This window comes from Phocoena sinus, chromosome 6, assembly GCF_008692025.1.
Source record: "Phocoena sinus isolate mPhoSin1 chromosome 6, mPhoSin1.pri, whole genome shotgun sequence".
NCBI classification, from domain to species: Eukaryota; Metazoa; Chordata; class Mammalia; order Artiodactyla; family Phocoenidae; genus Phocoena; species Phocoena sinus.
Window position 1 is genome coordinate 4,889,963 of NC_045768.1, and position 23,135 is coordinate 4,913,097.

Below are 23,135 nucleotides of genomic sequence, written 5' to 3' on the forward strand. Positions count from 1 at the left end.
GTAACCGTTGGGGTTGCCAGTGCCCTCCAGGTATTGCAACGGCGACGTTAGAAAACTCTGCCGTCTCCTGAACTATTTTCTGGTACATCCTTTCTTTGCCAACTGATATTTACTATCACCAAGAGATCTATCCGGATGCTAGGAATCTGTTGAAATACTTTCTTTACCATCTTGGCTTCCGAAATGATTCTGGAGAAGTAAAACTACTAGAAGACCCAGGTTTTAAGAAGAACTTCGGAAATACCCATAATAACTGTCATCTGTTTTTAAAAATCTTTCGGGTAACAAACTCAAGGGTGTGTCATGTTGAGGACTTCAGTTTAAAGGGGGGAGATGTGTGGAGCCGCTGACAGTGACTCTCTGAGGGCTGGGCGCAGGCTCTCGTGCCACAGCACACGTGTCCTTCAGGGCCCAGCCAGGGGAGACTCGCTCTGTCCGGCCCCCTCCTCGACCTCCCGTCACAGGCATCCCGGAGACCGGCGCACTCTGACAGGTCTGGAGGCCAGACGGGGAAGGGGGAGGAGGCGGGAAAGAAGAGACGACGGAGCCGGGTGAGAAAGGGATTGTGGGCCGGAGTCACGAGTGGGCCGGCCGCTCAGCACGTCATAGCACAGCGTGTGCCCTCCTGCTGGGAAAAATGTGTTCCTGCCTCCCGTGCCTGCCTCTTGTTTCTTCCTGCTGCCACCTTCTCCTTATGGCTTCCTGCCCTGCTTAGAGAGAACTCACTCTGAGAGAAGAGGGCGTGTCCGTGGGCAGCACTGGGGCCCAGGGATGGGCAGGTGTGTCCCCGAGCTGACCTCTCCTGGGGGGCGTTGTTCCGTCGGCCTGCCCGACTCTGTGGGCTTTCCTGGAGAGCAGCCCCGGCGCCATCAGCATCGGGCAAGCCAGGGCCATGCTGCCGCCTGCCAGAGAGTCTCTGCGGGCGCCTCTGCGGCTTGCTGCGGCCCAGGCAACCCGGGGGCCACTCAGGTGCCCGGAAGCCGTGGACTCTCAGGCTCTGACCCATTTTGGGGGGCCTCACCACGGAGCGTAATGGGCAGGTGCTGGTGTCTCCTCGCTAGACTCTGGGCCCCCTGGGATTAGGGATCCACCCCCGCCACACGCCTGCCTCACGGGACGGGCCAACGCCCTCGGCCCCCCGTCCTGGTGATTTCTGTGCGTGTTCCCCCCGTCCACTGAGTTGCCCAGGTAGAACTGAGCTCATCGTGTCCCCCCAGCCCCACGTACGCGCCTCGTTTTCACGGGACACGTGCACACCCAGTCACCAAGCCCTGTGGCCCGTCCCGTTGCCCACCCCACGCTGGTCCTTCTCTCCACCCCATCGCTGTCCCCGGTGTGGCCACCGTGGCCTCCTTTCCAGCCTTGCCGCCACAGCCGGCCGCCCTCCTTCCCCGCAAAGCAGCACAGGCAGACCGAAGTGTCACCCCGTCCCTGCAGGGCCAGGCCGCCCACCTGTCCCGGGCCCCGCCTTCCCTCCGCTTTCTCCTGCCCCCCTCCCAACCCACCCCCGGGGTTCTCTCCTCTGTCCCGGCCCTTTCCCACTCCCCCAATCCCTTCCCCACCAGGCTTTGTCCTTACTTGCTGCGTGGACCTGAGCGTGCCACCCCAGCTCCGCCTCCTCCTCTGTCACTGGGGGCGTGCAGTTGTCGGGAGGATTAAAGGGAAAACACACATAAAGAGCATAATGTAGTTAGTGCAAGATGCACACCGGCATTCAGTAAAAAGGGAGGGATTATCGCAGTGTTGCCGCCTTGGGTGGTTCTTCTTTCTTCTGCAGTGCTCAGGCTCTTTTTCTCTGCGAGTAGGGATTGGGCTTTTTATGTTCTTGGACCTTGGACCTGGGTCAGGGCCCAGCAGCAAGTCGCAGGTGCTCTGTGACCCTGACCTGACTGGGAGCGGTGACAGGGAGGCGTCCAGCTCTCCCCCACCCCACCATCCCGGCCGTCTTTCCCTGCCTCCGAGCATTTCATCAGAACAACCTGAGCGGACTCATAACAGGAGAGGCTCTCCGTCCCCACGAATCAGAGGCACTGATCCCAGGCTGTGGCCGAGAACTCTCTTTCTTCCTCTTTTTCCTTCTCTGCTGACCCAGGAGGCTCTGGCTGCTGGCTCTCTGGCCCGAGAGATTCACAGGCACTTCTTGTCGCTGGGCCCTTGAAATATGATTTGGCTTCTCCGGGAAGTTCACCCTGTGCTTTTCCGCCCTTCCTCCATGCCCTGGGGTGCTTGTGTGGCCATCGCTTCCCTGCAGTGTGACGCCCGAGTTCACCGCCCCTCTGAGCCGAGACACAGCTTCGAGGCAGGAGGCACACAGGCAGCCAAGCACCCGCCAGGTCTCTGCTGCCCACAGCGGAGCGGGAGAAGCTCGGCTCGGTGCCGGGCCCCCACCCTGGAGGAGATGGTCACCGCCTGAGTCCAGGTGTGAGCCTAGCGCGCCTGCCGTGGACAGCAAGGGCCGAGCGAGGAGGCGGGACTGGTTGTAGCCCAGAAGCAGGACCGGGGCTTGGGGATCCTTGCCCCAGGGGCTCGCAGCAGCAGCCACTCCACCCAGCTGTTTCTGCCCCTCCTTCTGAAGACTCCCTGACTCTCTGTCGTTGGCGCTCACGGCATTGTGGATGGTCAGCGCCCGCAGGCTGCTTCACACACAGGAACTTCCCTGCAGCCCCTCACTGCACGTGTACATCTGACTCAGTCCGTGACAGTCGACTGGTCGGGTACCAAAAGGAGCCCCTGGTCCTCGTGAAGGTCCTGTGTGATGTGAACCCAAAGGGTGCTGTTCCTACACTGACAGTTGCCTTTACATTCATGTTTTCAAGCTGCTTGTCGACTTGTCAGAGGCCCTTCCTTCCTGCTCCGTGATGGAACGTTTACCCCTGTTCTGGAGATGGAGGCACCGGAATAGAGAAACTGAACCATTTGATCAGAGTTTTAAGTCAGAGCTAAGGTTAGAATCCAGATCCCCACCCTGCGAAACACAGCATCAAGTTGACATTTATGAATTGCTTAATGGCCACTAGCATTGAGACCCGATGAGGCTGAGGAGAAAGAAAAGCCCGGGCACGGGCCGGACGTTGAGAGGCGTGCTTTTGTCCTTTGTGTTCTGACACAGAGTGTAGCTACAGGCTCTAAGTAGTGCTAAAGATAAGTATAAATTAGAGCCCTTGTCGTGCTGTTTAAATCCAAACTGAGTACAAAGTAGTTGAGTCAGATTTCTAGAACTAAGTTCAGACCATTTTGGAATCTCTACTAAATTTTCTTATGAAGAGTTGATGTTATTAAGGTTAATATTTAATGAATATGCAGAGCATCCTGAAACGTATTGGAGGTTCTCACAAGAATATACTTAGCCACGAAACCGTGGGCCAAAAGCGTAGTGCTTTCGAGGAAGATCTTGTGATTCAGCTTGCAGAAATACGGAACGTGAGAAGAAACATAGTAACTTTCTACTTACATCTGTCCTAAAATTCTCCTGAGCAAAACATTTTTGTTCTTTTACATCCTTTGTTACAAAATTACAGATTAGAATTTTGAAATGAGTTTAAAACATAGACTCCACCAAGAATGTTATTCAAAAAGAGAGAAGGTATTTTTTGAATCCAGCATGAAGCTGATGTTGCCTTTCTTGGGTGAGCTGAGCGCTGTCTCATTGTTCACATGATGGGACCAACAACAGTGTCTGTCCTCACCTTGAGCAGAGAAGAAGCTTGTGGCATTGGCCTCAGAATCTGCCTGTTGGCTTCGGAAACTCATCTTTGGACATTATCTAACGTGTAGTTGTTATAAATTAACAGAAGCGCATCAAAGAAGGAAGTTCCCTCTGGACCTAGGATAGACCCGAAGGATGGCTTTCATAAACATGTAATTAACTGGGACTAGGAAGGAGAGAGGAGACGAGCAGTCTTCCAGCCAGTTTGCCACATGGAGTGACAAGGACCGTTATCAGGAATCCTTCCTGGTGACCTAGGAGTGATCACGTCCCATCTAAGAACCAAATCTGATGTGGTTCTTCCCTGGAGATTCCTCCCCAGGAAATCATGGACGTGTGTGTTTTGCAGCGGCTAAAAGCTTTACTTCCTTCCAAGAGAAATAACTGACACCCATATCGTGTCAACACTCGCAGGCCCTGGTTGAAAGAAGCATCCTCAGAGCCCAGGACTGGCCCTGGGCTGTGGTTCCCACTGGCTCTCCATAGGGGAAGGAAGCCCACACCACCCTAGAAAAGCACCTTCCCTTGAATATGTTTTCTCACAAATGATGGATAAAAACTTAAGCCCCCGAACAAGCTGTCCAGTAGCTTATCTGTTTTGCTAAGTAGCGTCCAAAAACACTGAAGTCATAAGCCTTGTTTGAGCCAAGAGGATACAGTAATGACTGATCTCTGGAATTCTCTATACTTCCAAACACTTGCCCACAACAATACGTCCATTCACTCCGATGAGCGCGTTTTCCCCATGACCGGTAGAGCTGAACGTTCTCCAGAGCTTGCAGCCCAAGTCACCGTGGAGTAGCTGTACCAGTCAAGGTCCTCTGGCCTGTGGCTCCAGCTCTCAGCTGCTGGCTCGCTGCCTGCCCCCTCTGGCTCCCCCAGCTTTCTGCTAATCAATGGAATTAAATGGAACGTCTGTCATATTGAGGAATCAGAACTTTTCATGTGAAGATCTGCTTTCCTGTTTTCTTGCCAACACAACACAGGGCCTGTCCCTAGTCGTTTTTCATGCCAGGATATGATGGAAAGGAAGTGACCCTGAAAACCGGTGCCTGGCCGGCTTCGGGTGGCTTCGCTTTTTAGCATGTGACTGGCCACACATCACATCAGCCTCCCTCATCCTTTACACCCAGGAGACTCTCTCCGCGGTTCTTTCAGGTGTATGTTTTCAAAAGAGTGGGGTGCTAGCTCCTGAGTCTCCCATGAGGGCGATCTTTTCGCTGCGTCCCCGGCTGGTATATCAAGCCGTGGCTCACTGCCTTTTGCAGGCTGGTCACGCCTCAGGAGGTCTCCGAGTGGAGTGAGCCGGCAGGATTCTGCAGCGCTGCGGGACTGCGCGCTTAGGGCCTGTCACGTGCCCAGGGCACTCCCTGAGTGTGAGATGGCTGCCCCAGCACCGTCTCTGCTGAGCCGAACCATGTGTTACTAGGTACGTGGCTTTCCCATGAAGCCCGTTTCTCCATCCCTGTAATAAGGATCCTAACAGCAGCACTTCGTGTGGAGTAAACGAGGTGATTCAGGTAAAACCTTTAACACCTCACCTGACCAGCAGGAAGCGTTCCGTAAGAATAGCTGTCATCGTCTTCGTCACCATCGTCGTCATGAGATGGTTCTTGCCGGCGCTTTGATTGTGTGATCAGGGCTGGTGTGGGGGCCAGGTGCCCCCCACCTCCTAACTGCTCTCCTCCCCAGCACCTTGCACCAGCACTCCTAGACCTTCTGCAGAGATCTGCCGTCTCCAGACAGGCGGCCCTCATGTCATAACTCCTCCTCGGCCCGAACAGCCTTACTCTGGCTATAAATAAAAATCCCTGCCGCGGAGTGCAGCAGCAAAGCCGGGCACCAGCCAGACCCTAAGATAAGCTCCAGGCTGTGGTCACAGGCAGGGGTGTTTCTGCTCAGCGGCCAGCCCTGCTTTCTCCCTGCCAGTGTGAATAAATATGATCTTAAAGGGCCTGGAAACATTTCTCTGGGGAGTCAGTGGAGACCGGGCTTGTTGACCGTGGTATGGGAATGAGTGTGCAGGGCCGCCGGAGGGACCATGTCTCCCCGCCCACTGGAAGGTGATTTTCCGGCTTGGCTCCTGTCCCAGCAGGACTGCATAGCTTGAATACCAGAGCTGCTGCAGCCTTGTTGCGGAGGGCGGCCTGGACACTTTGTCCGAGAGACGGGCATCTTCCTTCCCTTTTCCTTGGTGGCTGCCCGCTCCCCTGCAATCCGCACCCTTGGTGGCTTCCCCAGCCTCCCGCACGGCGAGGGAAGCTTGTCCGCTACTGTCCACACGCGCAGTGGACGCTCTGCTGGGTCAGGTGATGTTCTAGGCACTTCAGTGAATAGCATTAGAATCTATTCCTAAGTGTCCCCTCATTCAGTCAATATGTATTGAGTTCATCAATTAAATGCCTTGGCTCTGTTTTTAGAGGAGTTCCTGAGGGTATTTTGGAGGGCAGGAGAGGCTAGCTGACACTGAGGGCTTGTCACACAGCGGGACTTATGGGGCGTCTCAGTAAATCCACACAGAGACCCGGTAAGAGAAGAACTGTTGTTTTCATCCCCATTTTAAAGAGGAAATGACTGAGGCTCGAGAACTTACTTCACCTGCCCAAGGTCACACAGGTAGAGAGAGAGCCCAGGACCCAAGCCCAGGTCTGTGTGACTGGAGAATGTGCCCTCTAGGCAATTCTTCCGCCTCCCAGAAAAGGCACCGCCCTGCGTGTGCGTGTAAGTGGGTGCTTGGTTACTGCAGGGCTCACTTAAGTGCCCAACACATTTACATGGGGCATGGACAAGAGGGGGCGTCAGTGAGGACGTGTCAGGACTCCAGAGTTGGCATTTGCCTTACTTCGCTCAGGCTGCTGTAGCAAAATACCAGAGACTGGATGGCTTATAATAACAAGTTTATTTCTCACAGTTCTGGAGGCCGGAAGTCCAAGACCAGGGTGCAGCATGGTTAGGTGGGGGCCCTCTTCCTGGTCACAGATTTTTCGTTGTCCTCACGTGGCAGAAGGGTGAGGCAGCCCCCTGGAGCCTCTGTTCTGTGGCACAGGTCCCATCATCCCTGGGGGTTAGGATTTCAACATAAGAATTTCGGGGGACGCAGACATCCCGACCATAGCAGCATTGACCATGAATCGTAAACTAGATGGAGTCACGGCCAGGGGAGAGGTATCTGCTAGCATATCTCATAGCAGCACCTGCGTGCTGGGAGTGAGCACCCCACAGGCCCGGGGACCGGACTCCTGCGTGAGACCTCAGCCACTGCCCGAAACAGGCTGGCCTCCCAGGAGCGGGCCGTCCCATCCCTCCATCCCTTGGCTGGTGCATTTCACTCAAGGTCTTCTCTGCGCACCTTTCCAGCCAGTGAGAGAGCCTCACTGTGAGGGGAGCATCCTCCAGAGGTGAAATGGAGAGTCCCCAAAGCCAAACCCGTCACCCCTCTGCCATCCCCAGCAAGGCCACGCCTGGATGGCTGTCCTGAGAGGCCAGGTGAAGCATGGCACCTGCCGGGGGAGGGCACTGTGGATGCTCAGGCCCCACAGCCCTCGGTGGGGAGAGCAGCCGAGCCAGGGGTCCACCCCCCCCCCACCAGCTTCTCTCAAAAGAGGGGATGTGGACGAATCGGAACTGGTAGGAATCTAAGCCTTTGGTGTTGGTACAGCACTTCCACTAATTCACTTGCCTGTGTCCAAGGGTCGGCCTTGAGTTTGTAAGTTAGATGGGGAATGAAATGTGTAAAGATGAGTCGGTTCCCGGGCAGTATCCTGGGTCTGACATAAACCAGCAGCCAGTGGGGCTCATGGGGTGAGAGGGCCTTGGCTTCACCAAGGAGGGGGGAGGAGCTCTAGACTGATGCGCACAGCCTAGGAGGGCAGGGCGGGCAGCAGGGGGACAGAGGGAGGCTGTGCCTGTCCCTTGAGTGACAGCAGCTCTCAGTCCAGTTAACCTGTAAGCACGTAGCTTCGCAAAAACGCTTAAGGGTAGAGTGGCTTTGACCTCTGGCTAGTTTAAAACTTCATTTCTTCGCCCTCCTTCTTGGCCGTGGGTTTCAGAACTCCTGGATTTTGTACCAGAATGCAAAGGACATTTGAGTGAGCAGCGTGCATGTTTGTGCTGGGTGGGCTGTTGTCAGTCTCCAGCACCTGTGGTGGGAGGTGAGCCCCTGGCAGGGACTTCAGATTCAGGCCCTGCCTCACTCTCCTCCACGTTTGACAGGTGTCGGCAGACCCTTTGCAGGACGTGATGACACTGTGGGATTCTTGTCCCAAAGCTCGTCCATCTGTCCTGCCGCGGCAGAGCCCAGGCCCGAGTGCGCTCACGGGCCCTAAGGAGCTGTGGGCATCTGCTGTCGTGCCCCAGCCTGACCTCGGGCTTTTCTCTCACGATGAGAATCTCGAAGAGTGTAGCCTGGCGGTTCTAAGGTAGCGTCAGAGGCATTGCACTTCATTTGTTAAAAAAAGAAAAAAAACTTTAGGCAGAAAGGGAAATGAATTCAGAAATGTTTAGCATTTTGGTAGCACAGTTCTTTCAACCATTTTTTAAGGCTTATGGCCTTCCCTTCCAAAAGGATTTGAAGTGATTACAACATTTAAAAGGCTGCAGTGTCTGACTTCCAGGGAATAAAACCAGAGAGATTCAACCAAAAAACTCAAAATAAGTAAACATGACCAGGTGTCTGACTGCACGCACTGAATTTAGCCACCAGGTTCCTGGAAGGACAAGAGGCCCAGGTGGGGTTGCGAGGGTTTCATTTTCTGACAAAGGACGGGACCCCCATACGGTGGGGGGCGGCTTGCTCGCCTTTGGGGGTACCCGCATCCTGCCCCTGAGGACAGGGTAGGCACTGCCCCTTAGACACTGAGCACAGCACTGGTCAGTCTTCAGGCCCTTCTCAAGGGACCCGTGCCAGGGTGGGGGGACCTCAGGCCAGAGGAGCACGGGGGTGGTTTGGCCTGAGTGGTGGTCCTGGTTAGAATGACTGTGAATGGCCTGTCACGGCTCAGCTGAGTTAATCTAATTACTTTTTCTTTTGTCTGTTTTCTTCTTCCCATCCTCTCGTGTTCGTGTCTGTGTTCCACTCTGACTCTGTAGTATAAATCTGTGTTTAGGTCCTACTCCCAGGATTTCGTGCCTCACAGCCAAGCTTCCATCCAGCCTTTCCTCCCGTCTACCTCCTCTTCCTCTCCACATTTCCCACCTGTCCACCAGTCTCAGAGCTCTGACTTAGCGGTGCCAACCGTAGCCAGTCCGCCTCCCAGCACCTTGGACGGGCCTCTTTCATCTTCTCAGGAGAGCAGCTTTCATGGGAACACTGTCTGCCTTCCTTCCGAAACCTCTTTCACTGACTCGCCCCAGACGCCTTCGGTGAGAACTCAACACACACACGCCTCCCCGTGGGGCTGCGCCTTCTGAGAAAGCCTCCACCCTCACGAGCAGTCAAGTCTGTTGCTGGCGTGGGCCCAGTCGCGGCGTGGCTGGACTGAGGGGTGCACAGGTCACCAGGTGAAATCGTAGCCCATCTGTTTCCTTCTCTGCAAAGTTCCCGTCAAACTAGGGATCTCATTTTCCACAAATGGGTTAGTGACCATTTAGAGACAACAGGTTGTCATGAGCATAAGATAGCAAATGCTACTGGTTTTCTGTGTGATTGGTGGTTTCTAGAGAAAGGTGCAGAGATCCTCCGACAGCTCAGAAGGCAGTTGCGTGTTTAGTTGCCGAGGTGCTGAGGGTGGAGGGCCTCTTTGCTGTGCTGCGAGATGGGCCGCAGCGCTTCATCCGGGCACCGGGAAGTGCTGCCGTGCGCGTGGGCGGGGACACGACAGGCAGAGGGGCAGAGCAAGTGCAGGCACGTGCAGCCAGCTGCAGCGTGGAGCTGTCTTGATGTGTTGCCTCCCTCTCTCCATGTTTGGCCCCAGCACGGCAGAGTGGGGAGGTGTACGCCTCCACCAGGACAGCCTGAGTGGCCCTTGACGCCTTTGGGGAAGCTCCAGCAGGAAACGTGGGTCCCCTCTGACAGAAGCAGGAGGTGGCAGAAGCAGCTTTGTTCCCTGACCCTGGGAAGGCATCCCCGGAGAACGGAGGGCACGCCGCCGCCGCCATCCTCTCCTCCGGTCAGGGCCAGCCCCGTGGCGGGGGGCCATCACGTGTGCGTTCCCTCTCGTCCTGTCTCCCCCAGAGCGAACGCGCCAGTGAGGGTGAATCCGTCAGTCTGTATGCCTCTGGCCAGAGCAGCGAGGAGTAAGTAACCACGGGCTGCCTTGTGCCCGCGGCCTAGCCTGGCAGGGATCGGGCCCTGCTTCTGTCTGGCTGAGCCTCCCGGCCACCAGCAGCCATCCTGCGTGAGACCTCAGCCACTGCCCGAGCCAGGGGCCGGCTCGGCTCCGCAGGGAGAGGACAGGGCTTCCGGTGGAGCCTCCTTTGCTTTCGCTTCCGCGGGGTGCTGCTCCTCCAGCCTGGCCGGTGGGCCGTCTGGGGATCACGGGAGCAGCCTGGCCTTGGCCCTGGCCACGTGTCCGGTTGCTCTCAGGGATTTCTTTCTACCCTATCTTCTGGTGTTGGGGCCCGTCTTCTGTCCCTTCCCCAGAGGCAGGGACTCTCTCCCACACTGAGCCTTCCAAGCCGACATCCCCCTCCCACCCAGCAAGCTCCAGGCCTACAGTCCCTGCTTCAAGGAACCTGGTCAGTCCGCCAGGCCTCCCTCCTGTCGTGGTTGCCCTTGTTTTACTGCCCTCCCAGCGCCAGACGGTCAAGGTACAGTGGTTCTGTTAAGCAGTCAGCTTTCCAGGGTTTGCTGCGGCAACACCTGAGCAACTGCAAAACCTTCGAAACGAACCCTCCCACCGTCCCTGGAGGGGGCGCCGTGAGGACTCCGCCCTCCTCGGGCCAGCTCAAGGGGCCCAGTCCATTAAAAGTATGCTCGCTCTCGTTAGGATGGCCCCCTAAGGGGCCCCCAGAGCACCTAGATATCCACGTGAGGCAAGCCCCACTTCAGGTTTTAGCATGTTGTAGGACACTGTGGAATTTTCACTCCAGTGGGTTCAGCGCCCTCCTTGGGAGGTAAGCTGTTTGTCGCCTGGTGTTCCCACCTCACCTGTCCCCTCTGGTGACCTCCCCCACCATCATCCGATTCAGCCTCTGCGCACGGAGTCCATTCCAGGCTGGCCTTGCAGCGCTCTCTCCCTCCACCTGGGACCCCGTGCGGTGCCGCGGTGTCCTCTATGGGGACACGCTGCTTCTTCATACTCCCCCCACCCCACCCCGTGCTCTGTTGTGGCCTCGGTGGCAGACCAGGGATGCCGGGGGGCCGCGGCGTCATCGAGTGGGTGGGCCCAGGTTCCTAGGAAGAAGCAAGGCTGCTGGAGGACGGAGGGGTTGCCTTTCTGCACTCAAGCAGCTAGGCCCTTGGGAAGCATAGCTGTGGTGCTGAGGGCGTGCTGTGACTGGGAAGTTGTCGGAAGCCTGCTGCACACCTGCAGGGCATAGCGGGCAGGGCCACAGTCTTCCAGCTCAGGGGGTCTGGGGCCGGGCCCTTCACTTCCCACAGCCTCTTTTTCTTTGTGTGATCGGGTATGGTGATGTCGACCAGCAGGTAGGGTGTTGGTCAGGGCCAGGTGAGGAAAGGCACGCGCAGCGCCTCACGGAGCTTGCCTGAGTGGTAGCTCCTGTGACGGTCCTTTCTTCCAGCGGGTGGTCGGGATGGCTTCCTCTAGGTGGGCAGCTGACAAAGGTTATAAGTAGTGGTGCTTTTCACTCTCCCCAGAGGAAAGATGCTAGTCTGAAGAGGGCCGGTGCTTCCTTTGTAATGGACCGCGCTCACGGTTGACGTGTTTACATCTCAAGTTCCTTAGGAACTTGCACTCAAAAGCCACTTGCAGGCAGGAATGCTGGGAAGCAGAGCAGCCCAGCGGGGGGCACCTGTCACACACCCAGCACTGCCTTCTCTTTTCAGGAATCACCAACTTCGAAGGACGGACATCCCAGAGATGCCTCGTCGGCCGGCAGTGCACCTGGGAAGGAAAGCAGGGACGGCGGGGACAGGTAGGAAGTTACCCACGTGGAGCCGGGTGCCCCGAAAGCATCACGTCTGCCCGCCCAGTGAGAGCTGCCCCAGCTGCCCCCGCGGCAAGCACGCCAGGCCTGCTGGGGCTTTATGTTTACACTTGCACTGAGCCAGATGTGTTTTTTACAAAGTGAAGGTTTGTAGCAGCCCTGCATCAAGCAAGTCCGTAGGTGTCACCCTTCCAACAGCGTTTGTTCACTTCATGTATCTGGTAATTCTCCCAGGATTTCAAATTTTTTCATTATTATTATATTTGTTATGATGATCGGTGATCTTTGAGGTTATGATTGTAATTGTTTGGGGGCACCACAAACCATGCCCATATAAGATGGCAAAACAATCGATAAACATTGTGTGTGTTCTGACTGCTCTACCAAATGGCTGTTCCCCCGTCTCCCTCCCTCTCAGGCCTCCCTGTTCCCTGAGTGTTGAAGTTAGGCTAGTTAATAACCGCACAATGGCCCCTAAGTGTTCAAGCGAAAGGAAGAGTCACACATCTCTCACATTTGTTTTTTGTCTGTGTTGGGTCTTCGTTACTGCATGCGGGCTTTCTCTAGTTGTGGCGAGCGGAGACTACTCTTCGTTGCAGTGGGCGGGTTTCTCATTGCGGTGGCATTTCGTTGTGGAGCGTGGGCTCTAGGCACACAGGCTTCAGTAGTTGCAGCACGTGGGCTCTGGAGCGCAGGCTCAGTAGTTGTGGCGCACGGGCTTAGTTGCTCAGCAGCATGTGGGATCTTCCCGGACCAGGGCTCGAACCTGTGTCCCCTGCATTGGCAGGTGGATTCTCAACCACTGCGCCACCAGGGAAAGTCCCTCTCGCTTTAAATCAAAAGCTAGAAATGAAGCTTAGTGAGGAGGGCATGTTGAAAGCCAGGAGAGGCCTAAAGCTAGGCCCCTTGTACCAGCCAAACAAGTTGGTTAGCCAAGGTGTGAAGGCAAAGGAAAAGTTCTTGAAAATTTAAAGTGCTGCTCCAGTGATCACACAAATGATAAGAAAGCAAAACAGCCTTATGGCTGGTATGGAGAAGGTTCGAGTGGCCTGGATAGAAGATCAGAGCAGCCCAACGTTCCCTTAAGCCAGAGCCGCATCCAGGGCAAGGTCCTAACGCTCTTCAATTCTGTGAAGGCTGAGAGAGGCGAGGAAGCTGCAGAAGAAAAGTCTGAAGCTGACAGACGTTGGCTGAAGGGGTTTAAGGAGAGAAGCCGTCTCGTAACGTCGAAGTGCCAGGAGAAGCAGCAAGTGCTGATGGGGAAGCTGCAGCAAGTTATCCGGAAGATCTAGCTGAGATCGTTCATGAAGGTGCCACACTACACAACAGATACTCAGTGTAGACAAAACAGACTCTACAGGCGAAAGACACCATCCGGGACTTTCGTAGCCAGAGAGGAGAAGTCAATGCCTGGCTTCAAAGGACAGGCTGACTCTCTCGTTAGGGGCTAATGCAGCTGGCGACTGTAAGTTGAAGTCAGTGCTCATTTACCATTCCCAGAATCCCAGGGCCCATAAGAATAATGGTATATCTACTCTGCCTGTGCTCTCTAAATGGAACAACAAAGCCTGGATGACAGCACATCTGTTTACAACATGGCTTACTGAATATTTCAAGCCTACTGTTGAGACCTACTGCTCAGAAAAAAAGATTCCTTTAAAAATAGTACTGCTCATGGTTAATGCACCTGGTCACCCCAGAGCTCTGATGGAGATGATATACAGTGAGATCAGTGTTGTTTCCTTGCCTGCTAACACAGCATGCGTTCTGCAGCCCCTGGATCAAGGAGGAATTTCCACTCTCAAGTCTTATTACTTAAAAAATACATTTTGTAAGGCTATCACTACCATAATTTGTGATTCCTCTCATGGATCTGGCAAAGTAAATTGAATACCTTCCGGAAAGGACTCACCATTCTGTATGCCATTAAGAACATTCATGATTCACGGGAAGAGATCAAAATATCAACGTTAACGAGAGTTTGGAAGAAGTTGATTCCAACCTTCCTGGATGACTTTGAGGGGTTCAAGACTTAAGTGGAAAAAGTCACTGCAGATGTGGTAGAAATAGCAAGAGAACCAGAATGAGAAGTGGAGCCCGAAGATGTGACTGAATTGCTGCGAGCTCATGATAAAACTGTAACAGAGGAGGAGTTGCTTCTTACCGATGGGCAAAGGAAGTGATGTCTTGAGATGGAATCTACTCCCGGTGAAGAGGCGGTGAAGATTATTGAAATGACAACAACGGATTTAGAGTGTTAGCGGCAGGGTTTGAGAGGACTGGCTCCAATTTTGGAAGAATTTCCACTGTGAGCAAAATGCTAGTGAACAGCATCGCCTGCTCCAGAGAGGAGTGTTTGTGGGAGGAGAGCCAGGTGGTGCGGCAGACTCCACTGCGGTCTTAAGAAATCGCTGCAGCCCCCGCCTGATCGGTCAGCAGCCGCCAGCATCGAGGCAGGCCCTCCACCCCCAGAAAGATTACAGCTCACCAGTGGCTCAGACGGGGGTTAGCATTTTTTTTAGCAATAAAGTATTTTTTAATTAAGGTGTATGAACACTTTTTTAATTTTTATTGACTGATCGATTTTTAAGATTTAATTTAATTTTTATTTTTTTGGGCTGCGTTGGGTCTCCATTGCTGCGTGCGGGCTTTCTCTAGTTGCGGCGAGCGGGTTGCTACTCTCGGTTGCGGTGCGCGGGCTTCTCATTGCGGTGGCTTCTCTTGTTGCAGAGCACGGGCTCTAGGCACGCGGGTTTCAGTAGGTGTGGCTTGCAGGCTCTAGAGCTCAGGCTCAGAAGTTGTGTCTCGTGGGCTCTAGAGCGCAGGCTCAGTAGTTGTGGCGCACGGGCTTAGTTGCATGTGGGATCTTCCCAGACCAGGGCTCGAACCTGTGCCCCCTGCATTGGCAGGTGGATTCTTATCCACTGTGCCACGAGGGATGTCCCTACTGTTTTTTTAGGCATAATGCTATCACACACTTAACAGATTACAGTATAGTATAAGCATGCCTTTTATATGCACTGGGAAACGAAAAAAATTCATGTGAATGACTTGGTTGTGTTATTTGCTTTATTGCAGTGGTTGGGAACCGAGTCCACAGTATCTCCGAGATATGTGTGTACACTCTTCCCTTTATTCTGATTCTCAGAATTATGCATGCTCAGGGTAGAGAACATGGAAAGTATAGAAATGTATAATAAATAAGAAGAATCACTGATATAACTGCAGCCCTCAGAAGCCCTCCTGCTGGCACAAGGCTGCCTCTGCTTCTTGAGCATCTCCATGCATACTCTTCACCTCACACGTTATCCACAACAGTGTTTTCCTTCTCACATCCTAGGCCAGCCTTCCTTCTGCCTCTTCCAAGTTCAAATGTAATAAAGGAGTGTAAAAGATTCCCCCCCACCAAACTTTTTATTGTGAGTTTCTAGAGATAGTGTGTAAATTGTATGTAGTGTGTATTTGAAAGTAAGTCACAGACATGACACTCAGCCCCTAAATATTTCAGCATGCCTCCTAAAAAATTTTAGACGCCTACCTGATTACGATATGATTATCACACCTAAGAAGAGTAATAAATTCTTTACATTATCTGATATGCAAATGATCTTCCATTTCCCTAGTTCTCCCTATGTCTTATAAGGCTTATTTTTTGGAACCAGGGTCAATCAGGAGTCATCTCTGCATTTATTCATATGTCTCTTTCATCTTTGGTAACATTTTCAACATTAGCATGAGGCAAACCTGCCCGGGTTTAGAAATATGTAGTAAATTTCTCCAGTCCACATGTAGAAAGGATAATGTGCAGGACCTGTGAATCAGCCCTGCCACCTGCGACTTCATGTTGACTTCCCCTTCTTTGTGAAATGCTCCACAAATTCAAGCTTTTCCTCCCTCTTTAGGCTAAGGTTCGGCTACTTCTGGAGTCCTGGGTACAGAGCTAAGCAATACCCACTTGCTATTGTCAGGCCTAAACATAAATGGTTAAAGACGTGGTAAAAATAGCAAGAGACAGGAAAAAAAATAGAAAGCATTCTCTAGGGGCCTGTTGACAAGGGCTGCCTGCCCAGCCTACTCTGGCCGCCCCTCAGTACTGTCCACACGGAGTCTGGTTCAGTGGCCCAGGCTCAGGTCTCCCCAAGTGTTAAGGGGTGATGGGTTTTCTGGTCTAACACGTAGTGGCAGAGGCGTCTGTGCCAGACAGCAGCAGCTCATGGGCTCCAGCTCCATTGGACCCAGGGGTGCCATTTTTCAGAGTTCAGGTGGCCCCTGCACAAGCAGCAGAAGGACAAGCACGCTGACTGGCTAGAAGCGCTCGCTGGGACGTTGTCCTCTTTCCGTGAAGGCCAGGCCACAGCTGGACGCTGACGCGCAGCTGAGGCGTCGTCCCAGGACTGCGCGTGGTTTTGCTCTGGCCCATCCATGTTGCCTTACTGAAGGCCCAGGGGTTTTGTTTGTTTTGTTTTGACTTGGGTTTTTTCACCCGTACCGTGTGGCTTGTGGGATCTTAGTTCGCCAACCAGGGATTGAATCCAGGCCCTCAGCAGTGAAAGCATGGAGTCTAATCACTGGACTGCCAGGGAATTACCAAAAGGCCCAGGTTTTAATGTCTCAGATACTTAGGGTTAAAAATGAAGCCTGCGACCACAAAGGCCAGTCAGTGGCTCACACGATCGATCACGAGAATGATGGGAATATGGGAGAAAATGCCGGGGAAAGCGCAGTGCCCGTAGACCCCACATCCATCTGCCTCGTGTCCCCCGCTGCAGGCTCCCTATGTGCTTCGTCTGTTGGAGGTTCTCTCCTCCCCCTTCACCCAAACTCCTACTCAGCGCTTCAGTCTCAGCTTGCCTGTCCCATCTTCAAGCCCTCCCTGCCCTTGGCTCAGGCTGGACCCCTGCCCATGCTGCTGCCCACCTGCCCGCCGGCACCCGCGGACAGGGGCCTGCTTCATGCTCCTCTTCAGTCCACTAGAGAGGTGGCCCTGGGGAGAGACCTGGGGATGGCACTGAGATCATGCTGGCTTGTTCCCCCGTCCCGCTGGCCCTTTGCCATTCTCTCCTTGAGTACTGACAGTCCGGGCGGTCTGTGGGCCTTGACACAGGTGACTGAGACCATTACTTTTTCAAATTGCTCAGTGGAACCTTCTTGCTCTGCGTGCTTAATCCCTTCCACTTACTGAGGGAGTGTCCGGAGAGAGCAGGGACTGTCCCCAGGTCACACAGCTTATCAGGAGCAGAGCTAGAAACCCAGTCTGCATCCCGGCCTCTTGACTACCTCCCGGGCCCCCTGTGGAGGGGTGGGAAGCGGGTCTGGGCTTCTCGCTGGAGCCGCAGTCCGGGGAGGACTCATTCAGGGGAGCGGCTGTACCACAAGACCTCACGCACGGGGCCACGCTACCTTGGCCCCCGGGAGCCGTGGAGCTCAGGGTCTGTTGACACAACACAAACCATTTCTCTCTCCAGGGCCCCAAAGTCACCAGATGCTCCAGAGGCTCAGTCGGAGGAGGAAGTAGACGAGCTGTCCCTCATTGACCACAATGAAATTATGGCAAGGCTGACGCTCAAGCAAGAGGTGGGCTCCTCACAGGCCTTCGTGTGCAGGGTCTGGCCCAGAAAGAGGGTGGGGGGCTTTGAGCAGGGAACCTGGAGGTGTCCCAAACAGAAAGGCCCAACCCGAGTGCTGACCCCCCCAGGTGGCCCTCCTGGGCGGCGGGCTCTGGCATCCCGTTCGTCCTGGGCCACCGTGGGTGTTCTAAGACCCTGGGCACATGGGTGACTTCCAGGAGGAAGTGTGCCGTCCCCTTCTCTGACACCTCTGGAGAGTGATCTTGGGCAAGTAACATGTCCTCTCTAAGCCCCAGATGACAGGACTCTGGAGGGTGTTGTGAGAACGAAATCCACGAGGGTGCTCAGCACGGAGCCCGTGTGTGGTAAGCCCTCGCTAGTGCAAGATATTTTTATGTTGTTAATGACAGAATGACCCCAGTGTAGTGTCAGCGTGGGAAGCACAGCTAATTAAGAAATTCCAGGCCTGGCCACCGAGGCTGCCTCCATCCCATGTCTTGTCAGGAGAGCCTCATGGGTAAACGCGGTGCCCGAACCCGGCACAGTAAGAGGAGCTGACCTGAGAGGGCCTCCCGCCCCCTGCTGCCGAGCGGTTCCGGGGACACGGAGGAATGGCTCCCAGCGGTAGCCTTGACCCCCGCCGAGGAGGCGGCCGTGCTCTACACACACGCGTGGCTAGGTTGCAGCAGAGAGGAACCGGGAAGGCAGGGCTGGCTCCTCTGCAGAGAGAATGATGTTTCGTGACTCTTGCCAGAAACTTCTTCTGAAAAATAAGGTCCTGGGCGGAGCTGCCCTGTCTTAGCTGGAAATCCAAGACACTTCCAGCGCAAAAACCTTGAAGCTTTGGAGAGGCAGATCCGTCTCCAAGAGCTAGAGACACGAGGAAGCTCTCGCGGGGCGTGGTCTCCTTCGGAATTACAGCATATGGGGCCGGTGGCTGCAGGCCAGGTTTATGGGTTAAGGCCTCAGTTTGCTCATGTGAAAATAAGACTTTTCCCTTAACTGGCAGGCCGCGGTCAGTGTGAGCAACATCGGATATAACTGAGCATCTTTGTGACACTTTTCACTCCTCTAAGGAGGGCTCCCTGGGAGAACATGTGATGTGACAAGTGATTCCCTCCACCTGAGGAAGCAGGTTTAGATTTAGGGCAGCTTGCTGCAGTTTTGCGAACATGCGCATACCTGGAAGTGGTCTGCCGCCTCTACCATCATCCTGGGAAGGGCTGGTGCCAGTCCTGCCTGCCTCCCCGTCGGCTCCCTCCGTCCCCTCTTCCGCCCTGAGCCGTGGGTTGGTGAACAGGGAAAGACTGACTAGAGCCATGCCCCCCGAGCCAGTGGTGTCCTCAGAGCGCTGTGCCACGCGGTGGGCGGGCTGGATGGGCGCACCTGGCCTCTGCAGCCCGGCCACGCTGGTCCCGGAGTGAGGGAGGGCAGGGCAGAGAGGACCTGGCGTCTCTGCAACACCGTGTCTTTGTCATCTCGTCCCTGCTTGTGACTCCCTAAGCGGACTTTTTTACGGCTGTGTTCTGCTCCACGCCCTCCTTTGCTGTGGTTTTGCAGGGCGACGACGGACCAGACGTCCGGGGAGGATCTGGTGACATCCTACTGGTCCACGCTACTGAGACGGACAGGAAAGGTACGGCAGCGCCGGCCGCGGCGGCCTCTGTGCCCGAGCTCCCCGGAGGGGGCTGGTCCCGCTGAACCGAGACGTTGCTCGGCTCCACTGCCCTGCCCTCTCCTCTCCTCCAGCCCTCAGCGGGTCAGAACAGCAGTCCTGGTGCTGCTGGGTCACCGTAGGGAGTGCCGACGTGGGGGACAGGTGACCTGCATTCAGAGCCAGACCCTCCGCTCCCCAACCCCCTCAGAGCATGTCCTCTGGTGGTGCAGGGTAGTGAAGACCCCAGGATCATCAAGGGGCAAGTTTCAGGTGCAGAGCCCGGCACCTGGTAGGTGCTCCACAGACGGTACCTTGAGTAGCGACATGTTCAACGATAGTGCTAAAATTACGTTGATGTGCGGGTAGCTTTTTACGCTTTTCCTGATATTTTGCCCACTGTATTATTCCAGATCGCTGGATTGGGTTTCCTTTATTCCTCCTCTGGGAGCTTCCTGGGGCAAAGGTCCTGTCAGGAGCATCCAGTCTTCCAGCAGCGTTACCTGCACAGGACGGGGTTCCCCAGTCTCAGCGCAGAGACACCCCTTCACGTCCTGATCCTTCGAGAGGGCTGGAAAAGCAGGGCCTCTTTTCTGTTGGGTGGACTCTGCTAGCAGAGGAGCTGTCTTTCCAAGTTGTGTTCTGGAAGGAGGAGGAAAAGGAGGGGCTGTAAGGCCGGTGCTGTGACCTTGGTCGGGCGGGAGGGGCCTGCAGTGCACATGCCCCACAGCTGGGCCCGGCCTCTCCCCACACACAGTTCCTTTTTACATTTTTTAAATTATTAAAAAGATGATGGAACAGCAATGGTAAAGTAAGGTGTGTAGGAATTAAAACACCCCAGTCATGAAACCCTAACCCACCAATTTCATTTCTGTAAACAACCTGGTCCCTATGTTTTTACAGCAGATTTCCCAAAGTATGTTACACAGATGATTCTGGGAATTTTTAAATTATGAAAGTAGTACAAAAATAATTGTTTGCATTGCTGAAAATTTGAAAATTAGAGAAAAAGAAGAAATGGCTCCCACAAACTCACCACAGCCATGCTTTTGCCCTCTGGGTTTCTTCTGACCCAGGCAGAGTGCAGTCCTGGACACTGAGTTTGAATCCTGGCCGTGCGTTCTCAGGCTGGGCCGCTGCTGGGCACGTCCCTTCTCGGCCTCAGCTGACTCAACTTTGTGAAGAGGTTCAAAGTGCCCAGTGGGTGTGAAGACTGAGCGAGTTGGCACATAGGAAGTGCTCGGGGAGTATCTGTTTACATCCCCAGGAACAGCCCGTGCTCTGCCTTCTTCAGTAAACCCTCCTCCGTGCCGGACAGGTCAGAGCTCCATCCTCAGCCTGGCATGAGAAACAGCTCTCATTTTTGTCCAGTAGTGAAAGGCTGAAGTGGGAGCTGGCCCCAGTCCTCAGCCCTGAGCAGTGAACTGCTGACCTGCTAGGTGCAGCCGGCTGCGGCCCCGGCCAGAGGGAGCCCTGCAGGCAGGGCAACCCGAGGACCTTCCAGTCGGTGCCGACCATGCCTGGGAGAGGAGGCTCTGCTGCCCGCTGGGGCTTCCGCTCGGTTTTATCAGTGGAAAGATGTTGAGGCTGCAGTCATTTGTCCCTGGGATGGGCGGTTGAGGCAGAGGCCCTGGGCCGCACAGCAAGCTCCTTGGGCAGGCGGCTTCCTGCAGACCAGAGACCACACCAGTGGCTGGGAGACCCCATGGCTCAGGGGGTGCAGCCTTGGACCCCTTCTTCCAGTGGGCCTTGCCCTCCCCTGGACCCATCTCTGCTTCCTTGCCCCTCTTTGAACAGAAGCCCGAATTTGACAGTGAGCTCGGTGGGCTTGGGGTCCAGGAAGGAGCCTGAGCCCAGCACCACTGGCCCCCTGCTGCACCTCCAGTCCGTGAGCTTCCCTCACGGCACCGCGCCGCCAGCCAGATCACCCAAGCACAACCCCAGGTGCACGTGCAGGTGTTTCTTCTCCTCTCGTTGTCCAGGGTGTGAGCAGCAGGGGCGGGGGATAGGAGCCGGGCTCTGCAGGGCGGGGCTGCCCAGCCGGAGAAGTGGGGTCCTTGAGGTCCCTCCACCCGATGAGTCGTGGGAGGAATGAGAGAAGACGGGAAGGTGGTCTGTGTCCGGGAAAGAACACTTAAGTAATGTGTGTGCGTGTGCCCAGCCTCACGGTGAGGGCCACAGACTTCGGAGCCGAATCAGGACTCGAACCTCAGCTCCAGCACAGGATAACCCCGAAGTTCACAAGCCTGGCCAGGTCATTTGTCTCCAGGAGGGACTTGCATTTAAAACATGCCCCCCCTTTTTTCCTTAGTGTCGGAGACTGCGTGGTTGGGAGGGTGTGTCATAGCCATAAATAAACAGGGGTCTGTTGTGAACGTGGAAAGGTTGGGAATCCCTGGCTAGAACCAGCCGCTGCAAAGGGAAGGAGAGGCGTTGGGTGGGAGCTGCCAGCCCTAATCCCACTTGACTTCCAGGCTGGCCTCCTCCCAGTGGGCCTTGCCCTCCCCTGACACCAGAGCCTGCACACCTGAGCGTCCAGCAGCATGAGGCTGAGCCCCTTCGGCCTTTGCTTAGGTCTCTCGCTATGTGGAGATTCCCAAGGTTTTTGTTCCTGGGCTTCTGCCACCTAAAGTGTTACCTGTGACTTAGCTTCAGAGTCCTGATGATGAGCTTGAACTGTGCTCTCTGTGTAATCAGAAGTGGCACGTACTTGCAGCAGGTGTGCTGCCTGTCTGTGCCCTGCGCCAGCGGCAGGCCTCACTAATCAACTGCTCTTCCCTCCAGATCTGGTGTTGTACTGCGAGGCCTTCTTGACCACCTACAGGACCTTCATCACCCCTGAGGAGCTCATCAAGAAGCTGCAGTACAGATACCCTTGCCTGTGCCTCAGCCCTGGCGCCACACCTCTCACTGCACAGAGCCTCCTAGAGCCGGGAGAGGGGCCTTCGTGCCCACACAGCCCTCGCGCAGGGAGCTGCGGGCAGGAGTGATGGAGGTGCTCAGCCCAGCTCTGCCATGGCCCAGCTTTGGGACCTCAGGCAAGGCTTCTTTGAGCCTCATTCCTCGTCTGTAAAAGGGCTGAGTGATGTTATATGAAGTGTCTGGAACAGAGGGTGCTGCCTAATGGCAGTTGTGATCACTGGGTGATTCTGAGAAAGAATTAGAAAGAACTGGCACACACTGAGAGGGTGGGTGTGCGGGCCCCTGCGGAGACCCAGGTCACTGGCACCTGCGGCTTTGCGGAGCTGAGCCCCAGGGCATTAGGGGTGATGGGTACGAAGTGTGCAGGGTTTGAGGGAATCAGGACTCCAGAGAACCACTTCAGGGGCAGTCACGGCCACTCCCCCAGATGGCAGACCCAGCAGTGGAGCACAGTCGCCTCCTGCCCCTCGACCACATCTACCCCACGGGCTCACCCTTTCAGATACGACTCCCCACAGTAGTGGCCAAGGAAGATCCCGAGGCCTGGAGGGATGCACGTTCATTGCCTCTTTCTCGGGTCCAAACCTGCCCATCCTGTCAAGGCTAAGGAGCTACTGTTGCAGCCCAGGGTCCCCGCCCCTCAGCGTCCTCCCTCGTCACAGCCCATGACTGCCATCTGCTGGACAGCCGCTGTCCCTTGGGGCAGAAGTCCTGAGCCCTCCCAGCTCTCCCACGCTCTCCCGCTCCCTCCCGTGTGCCCGCGCCTCCTCTGCCTCCTGTCCTTCTCTCTTCCCTGGCCCCCCCTCGGGGCCCTGGTCCCTCAGAGCTGGACGGCCCCCATGTGCAGAGACTTCGTTCCCTCCCGCCTCACACCTTCAGTGCCTCACAGGCCTCTGGCTCAGCGAATGATAGTAACTCACACTTGCTGAGAACGGCCTGGTGTCGGTTATGATGCTGAGCGATTGCATGGGTAATCTCACTCCGCCATACCATTTCATACACACATCACTACCATTTGTTATGTGGCGCCATGATATTATTTCCTACTGTGTAATTAAGGAAACTGAAGTTCAGAGAGGTTGACACGTATGGCAGCTTGGAGGGAGAGTGCCCCCCAGGCCTCCCTGACTCGGCATCTCAGCATCTGCCCTGCTTGGCGCTTCAGGCGTGTTAGCGGATGTGTTGCAGCATCGAGATCCTGGGCACAGCTGGCTGGTGGGTCCTGTGTGCGGCCGGCCTT

At 55.2% G+C, this 23,135-nt stretch overlaps 1 protein-coding gene across 10 annotated transcripts in view; it reads left to right on the forward strand.

The window, feature by feature from the left end:
- Window positions 1-23,135, forward strand: part of RAPGEF1 (Rap guanine nucleotide exchange factor 1) — a 141,879-nt gene that overhangs the window by 108,758 nt on the left and 9,986 nt on the right. For 8 of the 10 annotated variants that reach the window (XM_032634301.1, XM_032634306.1, XM_032634303.1 and 5 more), the window contains 4 exons: window positions 11,652-11,740; window positions 17,218-17,326; window positions 18,880-18,955; window positions 21,758-21,842. In XM_032634301.1, coding sequence (XP_032490192.1) covers window positions 11,652-11,740; window positions 17,218-17,326; window positions 18,880-18,955; window positions 21,758-21,842 — 359 coding nt within the window. Of the gene's footprint in view, window positions 1-8,794; window positions 9,068-9,878; window positions 9,941-11,632; window positions 11,741-17,217; window positions 17,327-18,879; window positions 18,956-21,757; window positions 21,843-23,135 lie in introns of all 10 variants that reach the window. The other 2 variants (XM_032634308.1, XM_032634310.1) reach the window with 1 other exon arrangement.